At 41.9% G+C, this 25,205-nt stretch overlaps 1 protein-coding gene across 2 annotated transcripts in view; it reads right to left on the bottom strand.

Moving 5' to 3' along the window:
- LOC311236942 (uncharacterized protein) overlaps positions 1 to 25,205 on the bottom strand; it is a 130,573-nt gene that overhangs the window by 6,858 nt on the left and 98,510 nt on the right. For both annotated transcript variants that reach the window (XM_084324746.1, XM_084324747.1), the window contains exons 2-4: positions 22,634 to 22,920; positions 13,256 to 13,429; positions 2,086 to 4,060 (exon numbers count right to left, since the gene is read on the bottom strand). In XM_084324746.1, coding sequence (XP_084180872.1) covers positions 2,086 to 4,060; positions 13,256 to 13,429; positions 22,634 to 22,920 — 2,436 coding nt within the window. The remainder of the gene's footprint in view (positions 1 to 2,085; positions 4,061 to 13,255; positions 13,430 to 22,633; positions 22,921 to 25,205) is intronic.

Here is a 25,205-nt window from a genome sequence, read left to right as displayed (position 1 = left end):
TATTTGCGCAACTTTACACAATTCCTGTTAGTCTATTGAAGACATTTGTACGTTTTTTTTTTTTTTTTAATGCATTGTTTTATATTTCTAATCAAGTACTCAAAACCATCATTTTTCAGCCTCAAGATTTCAGGCTGTTATGGCCCCACCCATAAGCACTTTGAGTGACAGTCAGTCCACAAAGTCTGCACTGGTAGAGAGAGAGAGAGAGAGAGAGAGAGAGAGAGAGAGAGAGAGAGAGAGAGAGAGCACTTGGGGGGGGGGGGGGGCTGCAGCGCGCCACACACCCGCAAACGGGAGATTGAGAGAAAGAAAAAAAAGAAAAACCACAAGCTGCCGAGCGGACTCTCATCACCGAGAGGGAGAGAAAGGAAGAGAGAGAGAGAGAGGGAGGGGGTGGGGGAGAGAGAGAGAGGGAGAGAGAGAGAGAGAGAGAGAGAGAGAGAGAGAGAGAGAGAAAAAAAGACAGGCCGTTATTGACAAGGCCCCCTCTCTCCCTCCCTCCCTCTCTCTTCCTTTCTCTCCCTCTTGGTGATGAGTCCGCTCGGCAGCTTGTGGTTTTTTCTCTCTCTTTCTTTCAATCTCCCGTTTGCGGGTGTGTGGCGCGCTGCAGGTCCCCCCCCCCCCCCCCCCCCCCCCAAGTGCTCTCTATCTCTCTCTCTCTCTCTCCCCATGCAGAGTATGAGGAAATGGTTTCCACTCGCTGTGTACAGTCAGTCTAGGTAGAATGTGGGCGGGCATTAGCTACAACCACAGAGCAAAATCGCATCACTGTGCGCTACCCAGCGGCCGTATGTCGTATATCAGCCGTTCAAATCAAAATGGCCTGATTTACTGGAGGAGGAAAGGGGCTGAGCTGAATCAGAGCAATCCGCCAATATGGTATTTAGACACTAAAACACATTGATACGAACTCCTATTACTATAATACAATGCTAGAGACTGAAAAATGACATTTATAGTACATGTCACCTTTAAAGGAATACCACTGATATGACATACCACCACCACCACCACTACCACCACCCACAGAGACATTTAATTAACTGCCAAAATGTGCAACATCAACACTCGTGGATCTCTTCCCCCACAGCCTATCTTGATTCGTAGTTCTTCCTCTTTCCTCCTCTCTTCTTCTTCCAGTTTTCTCTTCTCTGCCAACCTCTCCATATCCTCCTCCTCCTGCATTATAATCTTCCTCTCCCCCTCAGCTCTCCTCTCCTCCTCTACCCTAGCCCTCTCCTGCTTCTCCATTCTGATCCCGTTATCTTCCTCCCTCCTAATTCTCTCTTCTTCTAAATGAGCTGCTTCCTCCTCCAGCTGTCTTCTCTTCTCTTCCTCAATCTCTCTCATTATTTCTTTATCTTCCTCACTCTCCTCATCTCTCTTCCTCTCTTCTAATTTCTCTGGATCCTCCTTTAATTAACTGCCAAAATGTGCAACATCAACACTCGTGGATCTCTTCCCCCACAGCCTATTTGTTAGTTAACATTTAATCATTTGTTAAGCAGTTAAGCAGCAATATGTTTGGCTGGCTGATCTCTGTGCTCCTCTGAGAGGTTGTCAGTGGAATTTAATTCAGCATAATTAACAGCATGGAGTTAGAAGATGAGAGACAGCATATGATTTGAACTGAAAGTTAAAGAGTGAGAGGGCAGGGCTGCATCAATACCACTGTTTCACCTCCAAGAGATCGGCCTAAGGATTCTGAATACTAAACCAATACTGATCCAGTCCATTCCTGTATAGACTTGGGACAATACGTTTGGCGTCACCGGACGAAAAAGACAAATGAGAGACCTCAAATCTATGTGTGAAAAAGACAATCAAATGTATTTTACTGTATGTGCTTACTAACATTATAAATACTAGTATTGGATTGGTTCTTGTTGTTGGATTTTGGTATTTGGGCCCATTGTGGGCTTGATATCCCTCAGCAGAAGCAGTATCAGTGCAGCCCTACAGGGTTGGTAGGCGTGTAGGTGTGTGTGGATGATCGGATATCCCAGAAACCTTATTTTTCTCCTGTCCGTGTGTGTGTTTGTTGATGAATTATTTACAACAGTGTTTGTTTGAAGGCCTGACCTTGGTTTGATGGCTGACACCCTGGCCGATCTGCTCCGGGCTCCGGTGGGGGAGCTAGGCACCTCCTCCTCGAAGGGATTGGCGGAGACAATGTCATCATCAGACTGATTGGAGGAGGAGATGATGTCATCGTCAGACTGACTGGTGGAGATGATGTCCTGGTTGGGTGGCTCAGAGGAAGCAGGGAGGTCTGTGAAAGGAACACTGGCTAACACGGCTACTGACACAGACACGCTCCTATCTTCATCTCTTTCTCTCTTCTCCTCCTTTCTCCTCTCCTCTACTCGGGCCCTCTGTATCTCCTCAGCTCTCTTCTTGTCTTCCAACTGTTGTCTTTGGTCCTCCTCTCTTCTCAGCCTCCCTTCCTCCACTAGCCTACTGTCCTCCTCCTCTCTCTTCCTCGTCTCCTCATCCTCGACCCTCTTCTGTCGTTCCTCCTCTCTCTTCCTTCTCTCCTCATCCTCAACCCTCTTCTGTTGTTCCTCCTCTTTCTTCCTTCTCCCCTCATCCTCAACCTTCTTCTGTCGTTCCTCCTCTCTCTTCCTTCTCCCCTCATCCTCAACCTTCTTCTGTCGTTCCTCCTCTCTCTTCCTTCTCTCCTCATCCTCAACCTTCTTCTGTCGTTCCTCCTCTCTCTTCCTTCTCTCCTCATCCTCAACCCTCTTCTGTTGTTCCTCCTCTCTCTTCCTTCTCTCCTCATCCTCAACCCTCTTCTGTTCCTCCTCCTCCTCTCTCTTCCTCCCCTCCTCCTCTTCTTTCTTAAGTCTCTCTTCTTCTATCCTTCTCATCTCCTCCTCCATCCTCCTGTTGTCCTCCTCAACCTTGTTCTGTCTTTCTTCCTCTTTTCTCCTCATCTCCTCTCTTGACCTCCTCTCATCCTCCTCCTCTCTCAACCTCCTCTCCTCTTCATCCTCTCTCAACCGCCTCTCCTCCTCTCTCAACCTCCTCTCCTCATCCTCAACTCTCAACCTCCTCTCCTCTTCATCCTCTCTCAACCTCCTCTCCTCCTCCTCTCCTTTGATCATCTGCTCTTCTTCCCTGCTTCTCTTCTCTTCTACCTCTTTTCTCAGTCTTTTTTCCTCCTCCACCCTCTCTCCCCGTGTCCTCTCCTCCTCCTCCTCCTCCTCTCTCCTCTGTCTTTCCTCTTCCTCTCTTCTCCTCTCCTGCTCCTCTTCCTCTCTTCTCTCCTCCTCATGTTCTCTCTTTAGTCTGTCTCCCTCCTCCTTCATAATTGTCTCCTCCATTTCTCTCCTCAACCTCTCCGTATCTTCCTCCCTCAATTTCTCCTCTTCCCTCATTATCTCCATCCTCTCCTCTTCCTCCCTCTTGATTCGTAGTTCTTCCTCTTTCCTCCTCTCTTCTTCTTCCAGTTTTCTCTTCTCTGCCAACCTCTCCATATCCTCCTCCTCCTGCATTATAATCTTCCTCTCCCCCTCAGCTCTCCTCTCCTCCTCTACCCTAGCCCTCTCCTGCTTCTCCATTCTGATCCTGTTATCTTCCTCCCTCCTAATTCTCTCTTCTTCAAAATGAGCTGCTTCCTCCTCCTCCAGCTGTCTTCTCTTCTCTTCCTCAATCTCTCTCATTCTTTCTTTCTCTTCCTCACTCTCCTCATCTCTCTTCCTCTCTTCTAATTTCTCTGGATCCTCCTTTTCCTCCTCGCTCCTCTCCTCCTTCCCGGCCAAGGGAGAGTATTGCCTCAGGGGTCTAGGGTAGTCTGCAGAGGTGACTGATGTATTGCGGCTGTGGAGGTCTTCCACGGAGCCCATGGAGCCGTGACCTGAGCTGGTCAGGCTGAAGTTGGATCCAGCCCTGGAGGTGCGAGGCCGGGGCTCCTCGCTGTAGACGTGGCTGCCATTGATACACAGGTTGTTGTTCTCCACCAGCGGGGGGGAAGCGTGCTTAGAGCGGCCCTGGGACGACTTGCTCTCGGAGCTGCCTGAACGCTTATGAGTCAGAAACCTGAACTTCTTTTTGCCTGGGGAGAGATGAGAGGGAGAGAAGAGAGAAAGAAGATGTTTATTATGACACCTAGACTAAATGTTTCCTCATAGAAGCCTTACAGCAAATAATCGTCAGTGGTAAAGTTTGGAGAGGCTACGTGAGTCGTGAGGATATGGCACTGTACATTATGATATAGTTCAAATACTGGTATCACTATCAATATCATTCAGTTAAGTTAAGTTGTTAAGTTAAGTTGTACCTTTATTAATCCCCTTGGGGAAATGTGTCCTCTGCATTTTACCCATCCTAACTATTTAGGAACAGTGGACAGCCACACAGTGCGGCGACCAACTCCAGTTGTGATGCCAGTGCCTTGGTCAAGGGCAATGACAGGAAACCTAGCATGCATGTTTTTGGTGTGGGAGGAAACTGGAAAAGCCAGAGGCAACCGATGCAAACACGGGAAGAACATGCAAACTCCACACAAAAAGTGTATATTTGTAGTAGAGGCATGCAAGTTGTTTGAGTAAAAAACATGATTAATCAAACTTTTAAAATGATTAAAAAATTCATAAAATGTATTGTGCCCAGTTCTCCTGTACAAGCAAACACAAACCCAATGCCACGGTAAATCCAGATATCTTTCTAGGGATATTGCTTAAAGTGATTCAGTCAGTCAGTGGTTGGGGCCGGTGTGTCCCGGCTGACTCCCCTGAGCTGCTAGGTTCAGGTTGGTTCACTGAGGTAATGGGTTTTCTGAAAGGTCTGCCACCATGTTTTTCAAATGGGCAGGTGTTCAATGTGATCCGTGCTTTGGATGGTGAGATAATCTCATGGGGTTGATGCTGTTATTTCAGGGGCCTTAAAGGGATATTTCACTTTAGTAGAACTAGTCCAAATTCAGCAGCCTTGCCTCTATCTAAAGTAGTCTACAAGGAAGCTAGTGACCACTGCTGTCCCTGTCGTCCACTGTCAACACCACCATTCCTCCCAGGTGTCAGGCTCCTCATTTACTTCCATTTATGTTGGGGACCAAGTCTAAATATGATACTTCTGAGAAACAAACTACAGTATACAGCAATATTATTCTGTTTAATATATTTTTCTGAGTCAAAGGTACTTGTTTTTTTTTAGCTAATGTTGCCCTTTTCAATAATCAGTAAAGGAACTATTTCTCACTTGAGGTGTAATTTGACCAACTTCAAACTTTCACAGAATGTTTATAATCTTTCTTCCAGCAAGACAGAATGTAACCATGGTAACCACTCCCAACATTACAACAACACAAAGACCTGCTTTTATTTTTCAAAAGGTAATACATACACTGTAAAGACATTAAATGCAAAAACAATTACATACCTTTGACTCAGAATTGTCTGTTTTATTCAAATCTGCAAATCTGGAAGTGATTGAAGAGCCTGGGAAGAGCCAGCAGTGGTCACTAGTTTACTTCAGATAGAGGTGCTGCTGAATCTTGACAAGTTCTACTAAAATTAAATATCCGTTTAAAGGGGTGTTTCGTAGATTTTACAATGAAGTGGGTTCATTTGGGGCATGAAGAAAAAACATTAAAACACAGGGCACAGTCCGATGGAGGGAAAAAAACCTTAATGAATATCATTGTGGAGGCTCTGATGAAGGCACAATGCCCAAATGTGTTAGGCTGATATAACCTACAATGACAATGTGAAGCTGAGCCAAAGGTTTTAATAATAATAATATCTACCTACCTCATACTATAGTCTACCCATAAAACATAGCATGTACAATAGTGCTGTATATACCATATATATACATTTATATATGTATATGTACAGCATATGTATCTGAATATACCTGCATATAATCCTTCTATATACCTACTTATACATAGCATGTACAATAATGCTGTATATACTGTACCATATACATATATTTATTCCTACCGTATATATATCTATCTATCCACATCCGTCTGTACATACCTGCATATAATCCTTTTTACATATCTGTAGATACTAGGGCTGTCACTAATGATTATTTTGTTGTTGATTAATCTGTTGATTATTTTATCGATTAGCCGATTCATCTAAACGATTAATTTACCAGAAACATTTATTAATTAACAACAATTGATTCCATTTGCAATTGAATATAAATGTTTTACTAGTATCCTCAGGTCACATGGGTAGTTGCCTACTGAATACCCAGAGTAGGAGATGAGCCATGAAGTTTATTTATGTCTATAAATGCTGTGTAGTGTAGATGCCTACTGTACATGAGTAGGGTGATGCCATTACTACATGCCATTACTGCTTTATATCTATCGACTCATTATAGCTACTTTATTATCTTGAAATAATATAACACCGGCCCGTTACTATGACTTTGTTTATCATTACATACAATGTATCTAAATGTAGCTAAATGCTGAAAAACAGGGAACAAAATTAACTTTTTAGCTTTAGATTTAGAAAACCACCAACCAGAGAGATTTTTTACGAGCCAAAAATTATAATAATAATAATAATAATAACTTTATTTGTATAGCACTTTTCATACAGAGGTTGCAGTTCAAAGTGCTTCACAACAGTAAAAAATACAGGCATAAGCGAGCATAAAAAGATAGACGGGTAGAATCACAGTGTTTCACATTAGGATCTAGCATCCCAATAGGCTCTCCGCTTACAGTTTTCAGTAACACAAATAGTAAAAATAGTTTAAAATGATTCAGTTTAAAAATAGTCAAAAAATTATAAAATAGAACGGACATAAAAAATACAGGCATGAGCGAGCATAGCAAGATATGGCAAATCACAGTGTTTCACATTAGGATCTAGCATCTTAATAGGCTCTCTATTCAGTAATACTCCTGTAGTTCATGAACAAATAATCACAGTGTTTCACATTTGGATCTAGCAAATAATAAGAATAAAATGATTCAGTTTAAAAATAGTCATAAATAATCCTGTATGCATCGTTGTTTAGTGTGTATGTGTGTTTATTGTGTTGTGTGTGTGTGTGTGTGGTTGTACTTCAGCTACTACTACTCTACAACTACCACTCCAGGACACAGTTAACCTAGATCTACTCTACTCTACAACTACCACTCCAGGACACAGTTAACCTAGATCTACTACTACTACAGCTACTACTACTCTACAACTACCAGGACACAGTTAACCTAGATCTACAACTACAACGCTACAACTACTACTACTCTACTACTACTCTACCCCAGGACACAGTTAACCTAGATCTACCAGGACACAGTTAACCTAGATCTACTACTACTCTACAACTACCAGGACACAGTTAACCTAGATCTACAACTACAACGCTACAACTACTACTACTCTACTCCAGGACACAGTTAACCTAGATCTACTCTACAACTACCACTCCAGGACACAGTTAACCTAGATCTACTACTACTCTACCAGGACACAGTTAACCTAGATCTACAACTACAACGCTACTACAACTCGGTGTGTGTGTGTCTGTGTGTGACTGTGTGTGTGTGTGTGTGTGTGTGTGTGTGTGTGTATGTCGGTGTGTGTGTCTGTGTGTGTGTGTGTATGTGTGTATGTCGGTGTGTGTGTGTGTTTGTGTGTGATTGTGTGTGTGTGTGTGTGACTGTGTGTGTGTGACTGTGTGTGTGTGCGTCACAACCCGCAGTGTTTCACATTTGGATCTAGCAATAAATAAGAATAGTTTAAAATGATTCAGTTTAAAAATAGTCATCAGTAAGAAGTAAAAAGTGCAATAACCGACACATGAGTTTGATAGGCAGTGTAAAAGAGTAGGCAGGGTAAGAATAAATACAAGTTGTGTCAGGATATCCCTGATGTTTCCTCTTGCCACTAGGTGGTAGCAGATAACTATCAGTGAAATGCCTGAGCAAAGAGATAGGTTTTAAGCTGTCTTTTAAAGATGTCTAGCGAGTTGGCTTCCCTGATGTTTTGGGGTAGTTTGTTCCATAGTTTTGGGGCATAGTTGATAAAGGCTGCATTACCGATCCTCTTTTGACTGCTTCTGGGAGCCTCTAGTAGTCCAGCAGCTGATGATCGCAGTGTTCTTGCTGGTGTGTAATTTATTAGAGTGTTGGCGATGTAGCTAGGTCCCTGTCCATTTAGAGCTTTGTATGTAAGGAGAAGGACCTTAAAGTCAATTCTAAATGTTACGGGAAGCCAGTGTAAAGCGGCTAGGACTGGACTAATGTGCTCTCTCCTTTTGGTTCTAGTTAGCAGTCGGGCTGCAGAGTTTTGGATTAGCTGAAGCCTCTCTGTGGTTTTCTTAGGGAGACCTGTGAAAAGTGCATTACAGTAGTCTAACCGGCTAGATATGAATGCATGAATTAGCTTCTCAGCATCGTTCTGATTAATAAATGGTCGTACTTTTGCTATATTTCTGAGATGGAAGAACGATGTTTTCGTCACTTTGCTAATATGAGAATTGAAGTTCAGTTCTGAATCTATGATAACCCCAAGACTAGTGACCTCAGATTTGATCCAAGGGGTTAGTCCTCCCAGGTTCTTTATTAATGTTTCTTTTTTAGTTTTGGAGCCGATAATTAGAATTTCAGTTTTGTTCTCGTTTAGTTTCAGGAAGTTCTTACTCATCCATTTATTTATTGACAGTAAGCAGTCTGTAATGGAGCTAATCGCTGTATCATTTGGTTCAGCAGATATGTACAGTTGTGTATCATCCGCATAGCTATGGAAATCTACATTATGTTCTCTGATGATATCACCCAGCGGTAACATGTAAAGGGAGAAGAGTAAAGGACCTAAGCAACTCCCTTGTGCAACTCCATAGTTGTTGTCGTATATATCAGACATGTGATCTCCTAGTTTAACATAGAATTTCCTCCCTCTGATGTATGTTTTAAACCAGCCCAGCACATGGTCTGAGAAACCGACATGGTTTTCAAGACGATCGATTAGAATATCATGATCGATTGTATCAAATGCTGCACTGAGATCCAACAGGATAAGGATGGAGATCTTATTCTCGTCAGAGTTTAGTCTGAGGTCACTGATTATTTTGGTGAGGGCAGTTTCAGTGCTATGATATTTTCTGAATCCTGACTGAAATTCTTCTAAGATGTTGTTTTCTTCAAGAAAGGAATTTATTTGAACTGAAACTATCTTTTCAAGTACTTTACTAATGAATGGTAGGTTGGATATTGGACGATAATTTGCCATTTCATTACTATCCAAGTTAGGTTTTTTTAGTAATGGCTTTACAACTGCTGTTTTAAAGGCATCCGGGAAAATACCAGTCCTAAGGGAAGTGTTTATGATATCTAGCACAGGGCTTGAAACACTATTAAATACCCGTTTGAAGAAAGCTGTAGGTATAGGGTCAATGTCTGAGGTGGAGGAGTTACATTCTGAGACAGTTTTGCAGAGTACATCTAATGTGATGCATGTGAAACTTCTCATGGTTACATTGCACGGTTTGCCGCAATCAACTTTATTTCCATCATGAGTAATGCTGGCCCTGATCAAGGTTATTTTGTTGTTAAAGAATAGTGCAAGTTCTTCACACTTAACCGTTGATGACTGAGGAGGTGTAGGGGCAGTGTTGAGTAGTACATTAATAGTGGAAAAGAGGATTCTGGAGTTTCCAGCATTTTCTGTAATGATTTTAGAGAAGTAATCTTTCCTTGCTAAGCGGATGGTTTTATTATAAGCAGTTAAAGCATCTTTGTATATATCACAGCATATGGTGGTTTTTGTTTTTCTCCATTTTCGCTCCGCTGCACGACATTTCCTTTTTTCTTTGTTGACCGTATTATAGTTTAACCAGGGCGAGGCTCTAGTTTTCTTCTTTTTCGTTTTTAATGGGGCGACAGAATTTAATATAGATGACATTGCATCATTGAGATTTTCTACCATTTCATTTAGAGAGCTGTCATGATTGTGTGGTTCATGTAGTCTGATAAGATCAATGAACTTTGATTCAGCTTTGTCGTTTAGGAGCCTCTTTTTAACTATGATTTCTTTTTTTGTTTTAGTAAGGGTTATTTGAGTATCAAAAAATATACAGTGATGGTCGGAGAGAGGTAATTCAGTTATTGAGATATTTGTTATGTTTAGCCCAGTTGTTGTTATAACTAAGTCTAGTGTATTCCCAAGCCGGTGAGTTGCATTTGTTATATGCTGTATTAGGTCAAAGCTATCCAGTAGATTTTTTAGTTCCATAGTTTTGGAGTCTGTTTTCTTATTAAAATGGATGTTCAGGTCTCCATTTAGGATCACCTTATCATATCCGGTAACACATAGTGAGATCAGTTCAGAGAGCTCCTGTATAAATATTGGTGAGTGTCTAGGCGGGCGGTATATTGTGACAATAATAGTTGATTCTGTTTTTAGTTCAATGGCAAGATATTCCATTGACATGAACTCGCCTAGTTCTGTGATTCTAAACAAGAGTTTTGAGGAGAAGATTGCTGCAACTCCTCCGCCCCTTTTATTTTTTCTGGGTATTTGAAAAAAGTTATAGTCTGGTGGACAAGCTTCTATCATTATTGATGTAGCTGTGTCATTATTTAGCCATGTCTCTACTAGGCAGATGCAATCTAAGTTATTTTCTTTAATCAGATCATTTACTAAGAATGTTTTATTATTCAGTGATCTGACATTTAGGAAAGCTAATTTTATTTGTTGGACTTCTTTAGAGGAGGTCTGCTTTGGTTTGACCGTGATGGCCCTGAGGTTAATAGCAGGTAAACGCATTGGTGGCGTATATTTTTCACCATGCCATTGGCTAGTTATGATTACTTGTATGTTTTTAGAGATGGCATGGTAATTGTGCTATACTGTACCGTACTGACTGCACTGTGCTTTCGGGGACATTTGATCAGACGAGATGGCCTTGTGTGATATGGGGGGGGGGGGACGGGGATGGGACGTCTTGTGCTGTACTTCGTGGTGAGATTGTGTCCTTCATGACTATCTCTCGTGCTGGTGTGAGCTTAATATTCTTGGAGGCCATCAAGGCATGACGCATGTTTGCTGATAGGAGCTTTGAACCTAAGCGATTTGGGAAGAAGCCATTTCTTTGAAAACGTTCTGGGTTATTCCAGAAAACATTGAAGTTGTCAATGAATTTCAGGCCGTGTACGAGACATGCAGCCCCTAACCATGAATTAAAATTTAGGAGTCGACTGAATGCTTCCTGTCCTCTGCGAAAGCATGCAATTGGTCCACTGATGGACACATCAGTGTTTGTGTACACAGACTGATGTTTGTCTAGTGTGTTCATTAATTTTTTACGAGCCAAAAATTATAAATAGCTTTTTAGTATATCTCCATGAATTATTATTGTGTGTTATCTCTCCACTCCACGCTATGGTAGTGCTTGTGCCAGCACAGAAGATATGATTAAAAATTATTTTTTATATATAGGCTATACATATTTAAATCAATATCTTCCGTTTGAATAAAATAGGCTCAGGAATCAGGATTGTTAAATATTTTACAATATCTTTGCTAATGAAGTGAAATATTTATGATCATCAACTATCCAGTTCGTTTTTATAGTGTAAGGCGACTTCAAATCATTGAACGTACACTATTGGAACTCTTTCCAGGGTTAGCTTAGCTTAGTTAGCGTTAGCAGCTAACATTAAGGTTTTTTACCGCAACGCTTGGGCATACAGGAATGGCGAGGATGTAAAGCATGTTACAGTAGATGCATTTATTGGACCCGTTGCTCGCAGAGTTTACATAGAAACAGCACGACTCGCAAGAGGAGTTGTCACAGGCTGTAGAAGGCAGGGCTGAAGAGCGATGTGCTGGGCGGTTCTGGACTCATCCGGGTTAAAGATCCGAATCTTTGTACTGAATCAGGAATCACGAGTCCGAGGTCTCCATTAACCCGGATCCTATGAGTCCTCTATCTGCCTCTGACTGACTGGCTGGCTGCTGCAGTGCTGCCTGCTAAGTACACACACGCATAATGCCCAATTGCACACACACACACACAGCCCTACTATATATCTCATCCCACTGTATTGTTATTTTTATTCTAATTAGTATACTTGACCACACCGGTAGCGGCACGGTGGTGTAGTGGTTAAGGGCTTGTGTCCAATCCATAGCGGACGTTTTTTTCAAGGCGGACCGCTTTGAAAAAAAGGAAAAAAAGCTCAGAGCATTTTCCTGGGTCTCGCGACTGCCGCGGCTCCGCCCCTTCCTCGATGTTGATTACCTTGATGAGCGCGCTCCTTTCCAAAAGTTGAACTAGTTTCAACTTTATGCGCTGGGAGCGCTCCGCCCAAAAACGCTGCCGCCGAGAGCTCATAAACGCGAGGCGCGGCTCTGGGAAGAGGAGCGCGCCTGTCGCACCTGTAGCATAGAAATGAATGACCAGGTGGGGTATCTCCCAGGCCTTTCTGTGTGGAGTTTGCATGTTCTCCCCGTGCTCGCAAGGGTTTCCCCCACCCCCGATAAGATAAACCCAATGGAAAAACATGCACAACAGAACGCTGACGCGTCCTTGACGAAGACGGGCAGGAGCACTTGGATTGGTCCCCGGGCGCGGTACCTCGCCGACGCCCTGTCTGCTCCCGGCTGCCCTTGGGGGGAAGGACGACGGGATGGGTTAAGCGCAGAGCTCAATCGCATCGGCGACCCTGAGAAAAAAGACAATGCATGTGTGTGTGTATTCCTGTGTGTGTGTGTGTGTGTGCCGCCCATTGCATGCCAAATAAAGACCTCTGTAAAAGAGGTCCTGCATTAGATTAGATCTTGCACAGTTGTACAGCCCTGGCCCATTTTTATTCAAATGTTTTACTTATAACTATACTATATTGTGCTTCTATTTAATTTAGTTTATATGCCATTTTATAGTTGTACAGCCCTTGCCTATTTTTATTTCATAATTCTATTCTATTGTGCTTCTATCTTAATTTAGTTCATATTTCATCTTATTTTGAAACCGAAAGACCGCGGACTCAGATGCGTTCAATGACTCGGTTACGGTCGGACTCACCGGAAGCACCTCAGATTCAGATTAGTTCAAAGATTCGGGTTAGCTATCTCCCGTTAGCGGACTCACCGGAAGCACCACAGACTTTTATGTATTTTGTACATTTGTGGCAGCGTTACAGCATTTTCAGTGGTTGCGTTTGGACACACATTATTTCTTGAGACGATTTCGTGTTTATGGAAAATGAAAATGAAAAAGATCGGTTCCGTCTCCGTGTGGATGTGGCCTGAATCTCTGTGTTGTTTCTGACCTTCAGAGGAGTCTAGGTTCAGCCCAGAGGAGCGGCTGGAGCTCAGCAGGGAGTTCTTCTCTGGCAGAGGAGCCAGGACAGACATGGACTGAGACATGCTCTTCTGCAGGTTGGACTTAGGAGAGAACAGAGACTTCAGATTCTGCTTCTTCGGCTTCTCTTCCTTGTCTGCACCTAGGAGCAGAAAACAAGGAGGGGTCAGACTGCTAGGAGCAGAAAACAAGGAGGGGTCAGACAGCTAGGAGCAGAAAACAAGGAGGGGTCAGACTGCTAGGAGCAGAAAACAAGGAGGGGTCAGACCGCTAGGAGCAGAAAACAAGGAGGGGTCAGACTGCTAGGAAAAGAAAACAGGGAGGGGTCAGACTGCTAGGAGCAGAAAACAAGGAGGGGTCAGACTGCTAGGAGCAGAAAACAAGGAGGGGTCAGACTGCTAGGAGCAGAAAACAAGGAGGGGTCAGACTGCTAGGAACTGAAAACAAGGAGGGGTCAGACTGCTAGGAGCAGAAAACAAGGAGGGGTCAGACAGTCAGACTGCTAGGAACAGAAAACAAGGAGAGGTCAGACTGCTAGGAGCAGAAAACAAGGAGGGGTCAGACTGCTGGGAACAGAAAACAAGGAGGGGTCAGACTGCTAGCCATAACAGTCCTCACTTTTTGGCCAAGCTGCAAATCGATGATCGCAAAAATAAATCAATAAAATGAATCTCAATTTGAGGTTAGAGTTAGGCAGGAGAGTCTACTGACGTGGAGAGATGGACTGTCCTTCAAAATAGATAAGACAGGTAAATAGTGAGACTATGTACTCCAAGTGACGTACTTGAGTTTGGAGGTACTGTATTAGACGAACACCACCACTTATTGTTGGCCGTGTGAAGTAGGGATGCACAGATATGAAAATATATAAAGAAATATTTAAGGTTTTCTATTTTTATGATGTTCTCTCTCTCTTACATAGTCAAGTGTATATTTGTATGTCTCTAAATGTTTTGATGAATTGAAAATGGAGGACCCTTATGTAAACAAGTATTTTTCTGGTCTTCATCCTATGAGTCTGCGGCTATGGCTCAGGGGTACAGCGGGGCGTCCAATGATCGAAGGGTTGGTGGTTCGAATCCCGCTCAAGCCCATGTCCATCCCATTGCCGTTGTGTCCTTGGGCAAGACACTTAACCTACTTGCCTCGTATGAATGTGTATGCATGTGAATGAATGTTGGTGGTGGTCGGAGGGGCCGTAGGCGATGATTATTCGCCACGCTTCCGTGAGTCTGCCTCAGGGCAGCTCTGGCTGCAATTGTAGCTTACCACCACAGGTATGACTGTGTATGAACGAATAATGGACTCTGTGAAGCGCTCTGAGTCAGAGAAGAGCGCTATATAAATCCAATCCATTATTATTATTATTATTATTATCCTCTTAGCAGTTGTTTTATTGAGCTGTACTGTATTGTACCCATTTTGCAATCTGTTACGTTTTCAATCAATCAATCAGACAAATGTATAGAAAAACTTTTATTGTAACATTTTCATATAACAAAAAATTATATATTTTAAGAAAATGTTTTAGCCCTATGCTTGACTATTATTTTAGGCATGGCACTACAAATAAAAGAATAATAATAATAATAATAATAATAATAATAATAATAATAATAATAATAATAATAAATAATAATAATAATAATAATAATAATAATAATAATAATAATAATAATAATAAAATGAATAAATAAAATATAAAATAAATAAATAGGCTACATGTCTCTTTTTGTGTTACAAATTGTGCTAGCTGATATGAACATAGGCCTCTTTACTTGTTCTTAAAAAAAGGAAACATCAAGAAACATGTTTATGGTATTCCATAACATGAATATTCTGTAACACGAGATTCAGCGCTCAACAACATAACAGGCCTAGTGCTGAACATTCTATAACAAACACAGCGCTGAATGCTCGCTCAATACCTTGCCTTGCTCACAGTATGTAACGGGTGTAGCAAGCGCAAGGAGTGCAGTATAGCCAATCTCAGACGGGTGATTAGTGTCTTTCGTTCATAACACGTACAGTATCCTTATCAGCATATTGGTGGCTCGTAGCTGTGGTTTAGTGCCATAGCGCAGTATTTCAATATGACGTAATTTATTAATTTAGCCCTCTGACCCGCATGCCGCAACAGAAGAAACATTTCCCACATTTCAATAAACAATTTTAAATATATGAATCATTATTGTTTTTGTCCTCATTAATCCCCAACCATGCACTAATGATCCGCAAGTACTGTATGTTACATAGCCCTAGTCTAACCAGCGCGAGCTGTTTATGTTGTCGCACAAGCTGTTTGTCGAGAGGTTGTTCTCCCTCATGACCTGTGAAGAGTGAACTTCAATAATTGTATTATTTTATAAATATGCTCTTGGTCAAGACTTAACACTATCAGTGCCTTTGATTAACGTTGATTTACCCCGTTGAATGCCACCATCCACTTCAATGTTAGCGTTAAAAACGCAGAATCTATATTTTAAATTATGGCTATGTGTCTAATCTGCCCGTCGCTTGATGTTGACTCGTTTCCAGTCAACATTGTCGAAGCGGATTGTTTTTTTATCGGTTCATTTTAGTTTTATAGCATTTAGAAAAGCCCTCGTTTAAGGAAAATATAAAGATTCCATGATAAGACATTTACTGGAATATTCTAGAATACACAAAAACTGTAATTTTTCGGCCTATTTATGAATAGTTTTCAAATAAACGCTAGATTATCGATAGTATGTGTACGTATGCACACTATAATAGACGCAAGCTGTTATCTATTATTTCCTCATCAGCGATCACAGCCAAACAGCCACATCACACATAGGGGACACATTGATATCTCAGCGAATACAACTCTGATTATCCCAAGACTGGTAAAATAGATTCCTTACCTCAGATCAGATTCCTGATCGCCATTCCAAATATCGATCACGCTCATTGATTGATTATTGGCTGCTGTAAATATATATTCCAGGCTGATTCCCGTCCCGCGAGCAGATCGCTCTTGAGCAGACTGCTCGCCAGCACAAGGAGCGAATTGGCTCCCCCCCCAGAGATCTACAGATCCCAGGTCAGTCTAAGCGACTGACCTGCAGTTACACAGGGATAGACAATAGGGGCGCTTTTTTCCAATCTGAGCTCCTGTAGGGGCTGGTGTACCAATGGGAGACTCGGTTGATGAAATATGAATTCAGATTGCTAATAAAACAATAAAACGATATTTGTCGTCGTGGGCACTCAACGGGGGGCTGATAAAACGTGATATGTCGTCCGTGGCACTGAAAGTGTTAAGGCTCGACTTGAAGCTGCACGGTCCAGTAATAAAATAGATTCCTCAAGTAAGTATGTGCACTATGGTGCTCTCCGTGGTGCTGAAACTTCCAGAGGCGCATTTCTAGTGTTCGGACTACACTATGTCTTCAAGAATTGAGAAATAGGGGGGCGGAGCCAGGCACTCATGGAATAGGACGTGTTTCACGAGCGCTCCCTACTAACTTGCTAAAATACACATTTCACCCCATTAGGCTTTATTTAATTTTTATTTGTTATTGATTTTCTTGTTGATTCGTCGATTGTCAACTACTTTCGTCAACTTTTTTCAACTTTTTGCGGTGTTATGGAGACCCGAGCCATGAGTACACCGGCCCCGGTCGGCAAACTATCACCGAAACCATCCTCGCCTTCACCCGAAGTCAGTGAAATAAGTGAAGCTGTTCTCTCAGTCATGACTAGGGATGGGTACCATTCACATTTTTACAGTACCGAAATATGGCACCGACGGATCTCGCGTGAATCGGTACTCGGTAGTACTGACGTGATTCGGTAGGTACCTTTAAAATTACCTAATTCGGTACCCATCCCAAGTAGGGATGGGTACCGTTCACATTTGAACCGATACGGTACCGGTACCTGTGAATCGATACCGGTACCCAACGGTACCTTTTTTCTGTACTTTAGTCCCTAAAAATGTAATCTACCTACCTCAGTTGTGAAAAAAAAATCCAAACTTCAAATAACTACACTTTCGACCGTTTTCGGCTTGCCATTGCCCCGACTGCTTTGTTGTTGAATCAAGTCAAATCCTAGGTAAGCATATTGTGCGTGTGAATGTTGACATGAAAAGAAAAAAGGTAAAAAAAAAATTTTTTTTGTGTAAAATATATATATATATATATATATTTTTTTTTGTATCTCACGTGAATCGATACTCGGTAGTACCGACGTGTTTCGGTAAGTACCTTTAAAAGTACAGAATTCGGTACCCATCCCTACCCCCGAGTCTTCTCGGGGCCGATCTAAACGTTTTTGCCAAGGTACTAGCCCGCCGCCTGCAGAAGTGTATGACGGTGCTGGTACACTGCGATCAAACTGGTTTTATTCCGGGGCGCCTGGCTGCAGATAATCTTAGAAGGCTATTACCATGTAATCGATAACAGTAAAGACAATACAGCTCTGGCCACGGTTCCGTCCTTAGATGCCATGAAGGCATTTGACAGACTAGAATGGTCATATCTTTGGAAGGTACTCGAGGCTATGGGACTTGGAAAACGTTTTATTCATATGATTAAAGTTCTGTATGCCTTGCCGTCTGCAATGATATTGACAGGCAAAAATTGTTCCACACTTTTTCCAGTCCCCAGATCTTCGACAGGCTTGTCCTCTGAGCCCCGGACTATTCAGGCTTTCCCTCTAACCATTGGCCCAATTTATTAGGCAATCAGAAGAAATCGCCCCCATAATAATCAATAATACACCGCACAAAATTGCTCTCTATGCGGATGACCTACACATTTTTATGAATGACCCCTCCCAATCAGCCACAAAATTACTGGATATAATCGACGACTTTGGTAAATTATCAGGCTTTAAGATTAACTGGCCCAAATCAGCTTGCCTACCTCTTAACACTGAGTGCCAGCCACGAGAAATCTCGTTAGTTCATGCCATGCGTTGAGTGCCAATGACGAAATCTCGTTTTTTTATCATTATTTTTTTTATTAGCGATTTCCCTAAATTTATCATCAATCTAGCCTCACGTTACCATTGGGACTCTCTCTGAGCTCGAACAGGGAAAATACCGCCCCCTATCGTCTCCCGGATGATAATGCACCCATCGGATTGGAGTCAATGAAAATGCATGGGGAAAAGAAAATCCGGAATCCACATTTTACTTCTCAGGCATGTAATCCGAGCCGATTGCAGTCATTGTGGTCCCTCAGAACAGCGTGGAATATGTGTTTCAGCGTTGGATCAATAAACGCGATCGATATTTGGAATGGTGATCAGGAATTGGAATAATCTTTTTGGAGAACATCTGATCTGAGGTAAGGAATTTATTTTACCAGTCTTGGGGTAATCAGAGTTTTTTTCACATATATATCAACGTGTCTCCTATATGTGTGTGTGTGTGTGTGTGCTGATCAGGAAATAGATCCGCTTCTCTAGCGTGCATAAGTACACATATACTATCGATAATCTAGCGTTTATTTGAAAACTATTCATAAATAGGCAGAAAAATTACTATGTGTTTTGTGTATTCCAGTAAATGGCCAGTTTCACAGAATCTTTTATTTTTTGGACATTTCCAAAAACTAGCGTTTTTCAAAATGGTATAAAACGGAAATGTACCGATTAAAAAACAATCCGTTTCGTACATGTTGACTGCAAGCAAGTCATTGATAAGCGACGGGCGTATTAGACACAGCCATAATTTAAGATATAGTTTATGCGTTCGCAAATGTGCTCGCCCTCTCATTGACTAGAGCACTGGCACTCAAGCGCTAATTCTAGCGCCCCCTGCTGGCACTGAAAGTGTTAATGAGTTGGCCAAAGCGGTGCAACTACCAGCTGATATCCCCATAGTGGAACATTTTAAGTACTTAGGAATAGAGATATTTCCCACACTAAATCAAACGTCTAAATACAACTTCACGGGCACTTATAATAAAATACACCAGGATCCATTCTAGATAGATGGTCGTCCCTTCCTAACGCCTTACAGGCCCGGGCATCCATAATCAAAATGAACATCCTACCTAGGATACATTTTGTTAGCTCAATGCTCCCCCTACCTCCTCCAATAGACCACTGGCACAAGATACAATCGATGATATCTAAGTTGATCTGGAATAACAAACACCCGAGAATCAAAAGAGCTACCACTCAACGTAGGAAACAAGATGGGGGGCCTCGCAATACCTGATTTTAAGCTTTATTTCTGGTCCTTTTCACTGAGACCTCTGATGAGCTGGCTAGACCCTATAAATGCTGTATCTTGGCGCTCCTTAGAAGCGGCAGCAGTCTCACCGCAAAGACTACAGGATGTAGTATACTCCACTATCCCTATTTCAAAATGCCAACTAAGATATGGACCGATCATAACTCACGTGATCCAAACATGGCGTAATGTACAGAAGTCATGTGCAGTTAAATGCCCATGGCACCTGGACTCTCCAAACTTTCATAACCAGCAACTACTTGTTGGGCATAAACCGGTTAATATTCCTCAATGACAAAGGAGGGGAGTTCATACCCTGGAATATCTGTAATAAAAACGGCCTTCGAGCGTTTCAGGACTTAAAGAATGACTCGCCGGGAAGATCATACAATTATTTTCTTTACCTTCAACTAAGGTCAGCGCTGAGGGCTCATGCCATGCCGTGGGCTCAAGCGTTGCACCCACACCCTTTCGTCAGGCTTATAGTAGACAGGACAACCTCAAGACGGTTTGTCTCAGACTTTTATACGCTCTTAATTCAATGCACGTATAAGAAATTATCATTAGATACAATCTGGCATGGGGACATCCCAGAGAGTTGGACCCCGAGTTTGACTGGGATGAGGTTTGGACAAATGTGGCATTGTCCTCCTGCAACCCTAATCACCAACAAATTAATTTTAATTATATTCATAGGACCTATCTTACACCTAGGAAGCTATTTGCTATGGGACTGGTAACCGACTCTCGGTGTACTTTGTGCTCTCTAAGGGCCACTGGCACTTATATGCACATGTACAGTATTGGGATTGCCCACCAGTAGCCCGCTTCTGGAGGTCAATAACAAACACACTTTTGGATCCATGTGGCTTAACAATCCCATTCACAGCTGTTACACTACTCCTGAACGATATAACAACACTACCAGCATCCATACAGAGTTATCCTAGCAGGCGTTACAGCAGCGAAGAAGCTGATAGCATTGAGATGGAAGGAGCCTGAGAAGCTCAGTGATTAACTGGTCCCTGACACTGATGGATGTGATTTATCTCGAGATATCCACAGCGCGGGTGATTGGGGTGGGACAGGCTGGGATTTAACTGTGGGTCGCAGCAGCCGAAAAGGTTAGAACCGCCGTGTGCGGCTGAGCAGGGTTGGGGTGCTGGTCCGGGGGAGTCCGGCGGTCTTGTGGGAGGGGGAGGAGGACATGTCTTGTCTGTCTTGTCTTTTGTGTTGTCCTGCTTAATTTTAACTGTGGTAATTTAATTAAATTTTTATATTCGGTTTTTATAATTTCTATTGTTATTATTGTAGCTGTTATTTCCCTGTGAAGTTCTGTTTATTATTATTATGGTTACTGTATTTCGTTGTCTTGTTTTCATGTGAAAAATTATAATAAAAAAAATGTGATAAAAAAAAAGAATTGAGAAATAGGCATAGCATATTGGCACGTGAAAGTTTTAAGTGCATACAACATTTTAGAGTGGCTTCGCTACAGCACGGTCATTTTGAACAGAGTGTGGAATTTCAGAATAATAGTGCATCACTTCTCAATCAAGCACAGCACAGATAGCCTATATATTTAACATTGCAACAAAGAAAAAAAGGTTGTAGAATACACGTGTATTCAAGAACTGAGAAATTAATAGAACACATCGTAATAGGAACGTTAAAGCACAGAGATTTTAGAGCGGCTTCGCACGTAGTTTTAGACTACTTCTTAAGAAAAAGCGGTAGTGATGCACCGATGTGAAAATTGTGGCAGATACCAATAACCGATATTAATATTGCTGTTCTGGTCGATACCGATATTTACCAATGTCGATATCTCTGTATAGAAAACACTTTTTTATGATAATCAAATAAAGAGCTATTTTCCAAAACACTTTTTTTTGTTTACTTTTGTAAGTTATTTTCAGAAATTACTGATATTTTCAAACTAATGTTTTTCTTTTTTTAATAAATATCGGCCCCATCTTGATATCGGACTGATACCGATGTGTAAAAAAAAAAACTGCCATATCGGCCAATATTATATCGGCGGCCAATATATCGTGCATCACAGAAAAACCACCCCTCGCTCCTCTACTGAGTCTGGCCCAATTAAATTCAAGGGACACGTGTCGCTGAGTGCTCGGCCCCGCGTGGGACGGACCTGGGATGTGGGGGAACCCTATTTCTAGGGGTGGATGGCGGGAGGGGGGGTCCCTCTCATGGGGGTCTGGGAGGCTGAACGCAGCCGAATTCAAGGGGCCCATGTTAATGTATTGTTATGTTATTGATGTCATTGTAAGTATTGTCTAAGTGTTTTGTCTATAAATGTTAATAAAAATGTAAGTAAAAAAGTAAATAAAAAAAATAAGCATCTGGGCTTTGTCGCAGCTCAGTCAGTTTCTCTTCTCATCTATAACATGAGACGCAGCACTGAACAGCCGCTCGCTGCCCGTGCTGGTGCATGGGGCAGATAGGTGTCTGCATGTCGTCTGTGCCAGTACAGGGACACGGCCGTGATTATTGCTCCAATATCCATGTGCACTCTCATTTCTGGGAATTTCACAGAGGGAATCACGTCGGCAGCAGATGCCTCAGAATGCGCTAATTTCTCTAGTCAATTGTTAAAACGGAGAGAGAAGTGTGAGGACGTTTTCAACTAATCCCCACTGGTGCACGTTGAGAGTTGCGGGGAGGTCATAATCTATGGAATATACAGTGAGTGTGCGCTTCTGTTCTAGAAGGCTTTCCAGCATATAAAAAGTACTGTTCCAGCGCATGGACCAGATTGACGCAACACAAATTGACGGATAATTATCGGCGACTGCCATCGGTAAATTTGATCTTATCGGCCGATAAGCCAATTGCAGTCAACAAGGCAAATATCGGCCGATACCGATACTCAACCGATATATCGGTGCACCCCTAGTGGGAAGTGTATCCCTTTGCTGGCTTTGTTCTACACAATCGTAAGGTGCTTTTGATAAAAGCATCAGCTTTTGTACAAAATGTCAAATTTGTAACCACCCCATTCTGGTGTGTATAGGTATTAGGTAAGGGCTAAGGGGTTAACACTGTTTTAGGAAAAGATCACGGTCAACTAGTGACGACCATCAACAACACATTCTTCAATTTAATTACCTTGGTCTGCACCCCCCTGGCCATGCCCCTCTCCGTCCTCCCCCTCCTCGCTGTCTGTGAGGACCTGAGTGAAGGACGGCACTACATCAGACACAGCATCCGACAGCCCTTCCTTCTTCTTTCCCCGGACTTTGTCTTTCAGCTTGCCCAGGCGAGAGCGCGGCTTGTCGCTGGCCGACAGGTCAAACATGCTGGCGGTCATGTTGTTTCTTAGGAACTGGACGTCTAGGAGGACCTCCCCTCTGTCTTTATCCGTCTTACCAGCCTTGTCCACCAGCTTCCACCACCTGGTAAACACAACATCATGTTAAAACCTTTGTTTCCTACAACATGCTAGTACAACCCTTTGTTTCCTACAACATGCTAGTACAACCCTTTGTTTCCTACAACATGCTAGTACAACCCTTTGTTTCCTACAACATGATAGTACAACCCCTTCTGTTCTACAACATGTTAGTACAACCCTTTGTTTCCTACAATATCTTAGTACAACAATTTGTTTCCTGCAACATGTTAGTACAACCCTTTGTTTCCTACAATATGTTAGTACAACCCTTTGTTTCCTACAACATGTTAGTACAACATTTTGTTTCCTACAACAATGCTAGTACAACCTTTAGTTTCCTACAACAATGTTAGTACAACCTTTTGTTTCCTACAATATGTTAGTACAACCTTTAGTTTCCTACAACAATGTATAACCACCTCAACTTTGGTTTTCAATTAACAAGATTTGAAAGGTTTGAAAATGTGCCTCTATTTTCACCATTTTCTCAGCAACCAAGCAACTGAGCAGTAAACAGATTTCCCCATTGGAATCTGTGCTAATTGTACATCATAACCTGCGTTTGCAGATGTGCTTTTGTTGTGTGCTTTATTTAATCAGGGTAATCACATTCATATTCCCACCTCTTTTTCAAGTGGGCCCTGGTCAAGAAGGCAGCATACATAAAATGTTCACATATAGAACATTAAAACAAACAAATAAAAACAATATATAATGAGAGCACACAAAACTAAGAAATAGAGAAAATTTCTTCACATTTCAATGAAAACAGACCATATTAAAAACACACAAAGATCACTCCATGGCAAGAAAGTGTCAATTTTCTTTTCTTTAAAATTATACATTCCAATGAGGGACTCTAGCTTAAATGAAAAGGCCACAAGCGACAACATAAAACGTGTGCATGCCATACATCCTTGGGTGGAACTATTTCATACTGTACTTGAAAAAGACCGGAAGGGTCGAAACGTTGTATCTGCTATTTTTTGTCACCATTAAAACACCTTGGAGCAACAAAAGTGAGTTGTGAGCCCCGCTTTGTTTCAGGAACTATTTATGACCCACCCACTATAGCATGAGGACATTATGTGCTCCAATGAGCACCTATTCTACTTTTGTATGTGTTGTTTTTATGCTATTTTTTTCTTGTTTGGAGAAAATTTCTTAAAACGGATCCTGCAATAAGTACGATTCTTGAAACAAGCAAGCTAATCTGTCAGCGCAGTAAACAAGTCCATCTTAACAAGATAACTCCCTACAGTATCTTGAAATAAGCACATTGATACAAAATTAAATCCCTTGCAAAGCGTATGTGTTTTTGCAGTCATTCAGTGTTTTACCAGTTATACAATCAAATAAATACACATCAAGAAGAATATTATTTCACACAAGATACATTCCAGATGTCATCAGCTGCTTTTCTTAGTGGTATCCATGGTCTTGACATAATGATGGCACCTCAGCTATGAAATCATTGGACGTGTCATTCTACTCCAGTGCTCTTTTCAATCATGACAAAAAGTGTAGTGTAGGCTGATACTATCATGCCCCCGGAGACCTCCAATTACGGTTAATGATCCCCATTTATCCTGCTGACCATATTCTGTCTTTTTATACACTGCTGCAATTGAATGGAGTACATTTCCAGAATATTTGAAACTCATTGAAGCAGAGAAACACTTTAAAACAGGCTCTGAAGAAATGGCAAGCAAATACTCTCAGAAATCCTCACAAATTAACTCAGTGAATATGATATGTGATTTAATGGATATTGTATATGTCAATCTTGCGACTGACGTTTTGTGGCAAAGCAAGTCATCTGTACCAGCAGCAGCATCAATGAATGAAGCTCCACCCTCCTCTCTAATCCACAGGAAGAGCTTATTCAAAACCACGACTGCAATTCCAGTTTCCCGGGGCATGGAACATTTTATTTGCAGGTTCTTTGTGAAATGACTGATCCATATCATGCTTTGCTTAGCTACTTCCTCCATTATTCCTTCCTGCCACAAGGTTAAGGCTGCTGGAGAAGGTTTCAGAGGAGACTTAAGCTGTCAGCTCTGCCTTGATGGATCATCTAGATCAGGGGTTCCCAAACTTTTCAGGCCGGGGCCCAGAAAATAAGGCGTCAGAGAGCCGCGGCCCAATGCACATCGTCTGGCTTTTTTTTTTTTCCTTTTTTTTTGTCAGGCGACCGATTTTTTAAGCCAAATATCACTTCAATCCTATTAAGTTAGTTCAAGTTAGTTATTCATTTATATGTGCTATTTATGAGAGGGCTAACTT

This window comes from Notolepis coatsorum (assembly GCF_963971535.1).
Source record: "Notolepis coatsorum genome assembly, chromosome: 11".
Taxonomy (NCBI): Eukaryota; Metazoa; Chordata; class Actinopteri; order Aulopiformes; family Paralepididae; genus Notolepis; species Notolepis coatsorum.
The sequence above is the reverse complement of the archived record's forward strand: the minus strand, read 5'-3'. Positions and strand labels throughout refer to the sequence as shown.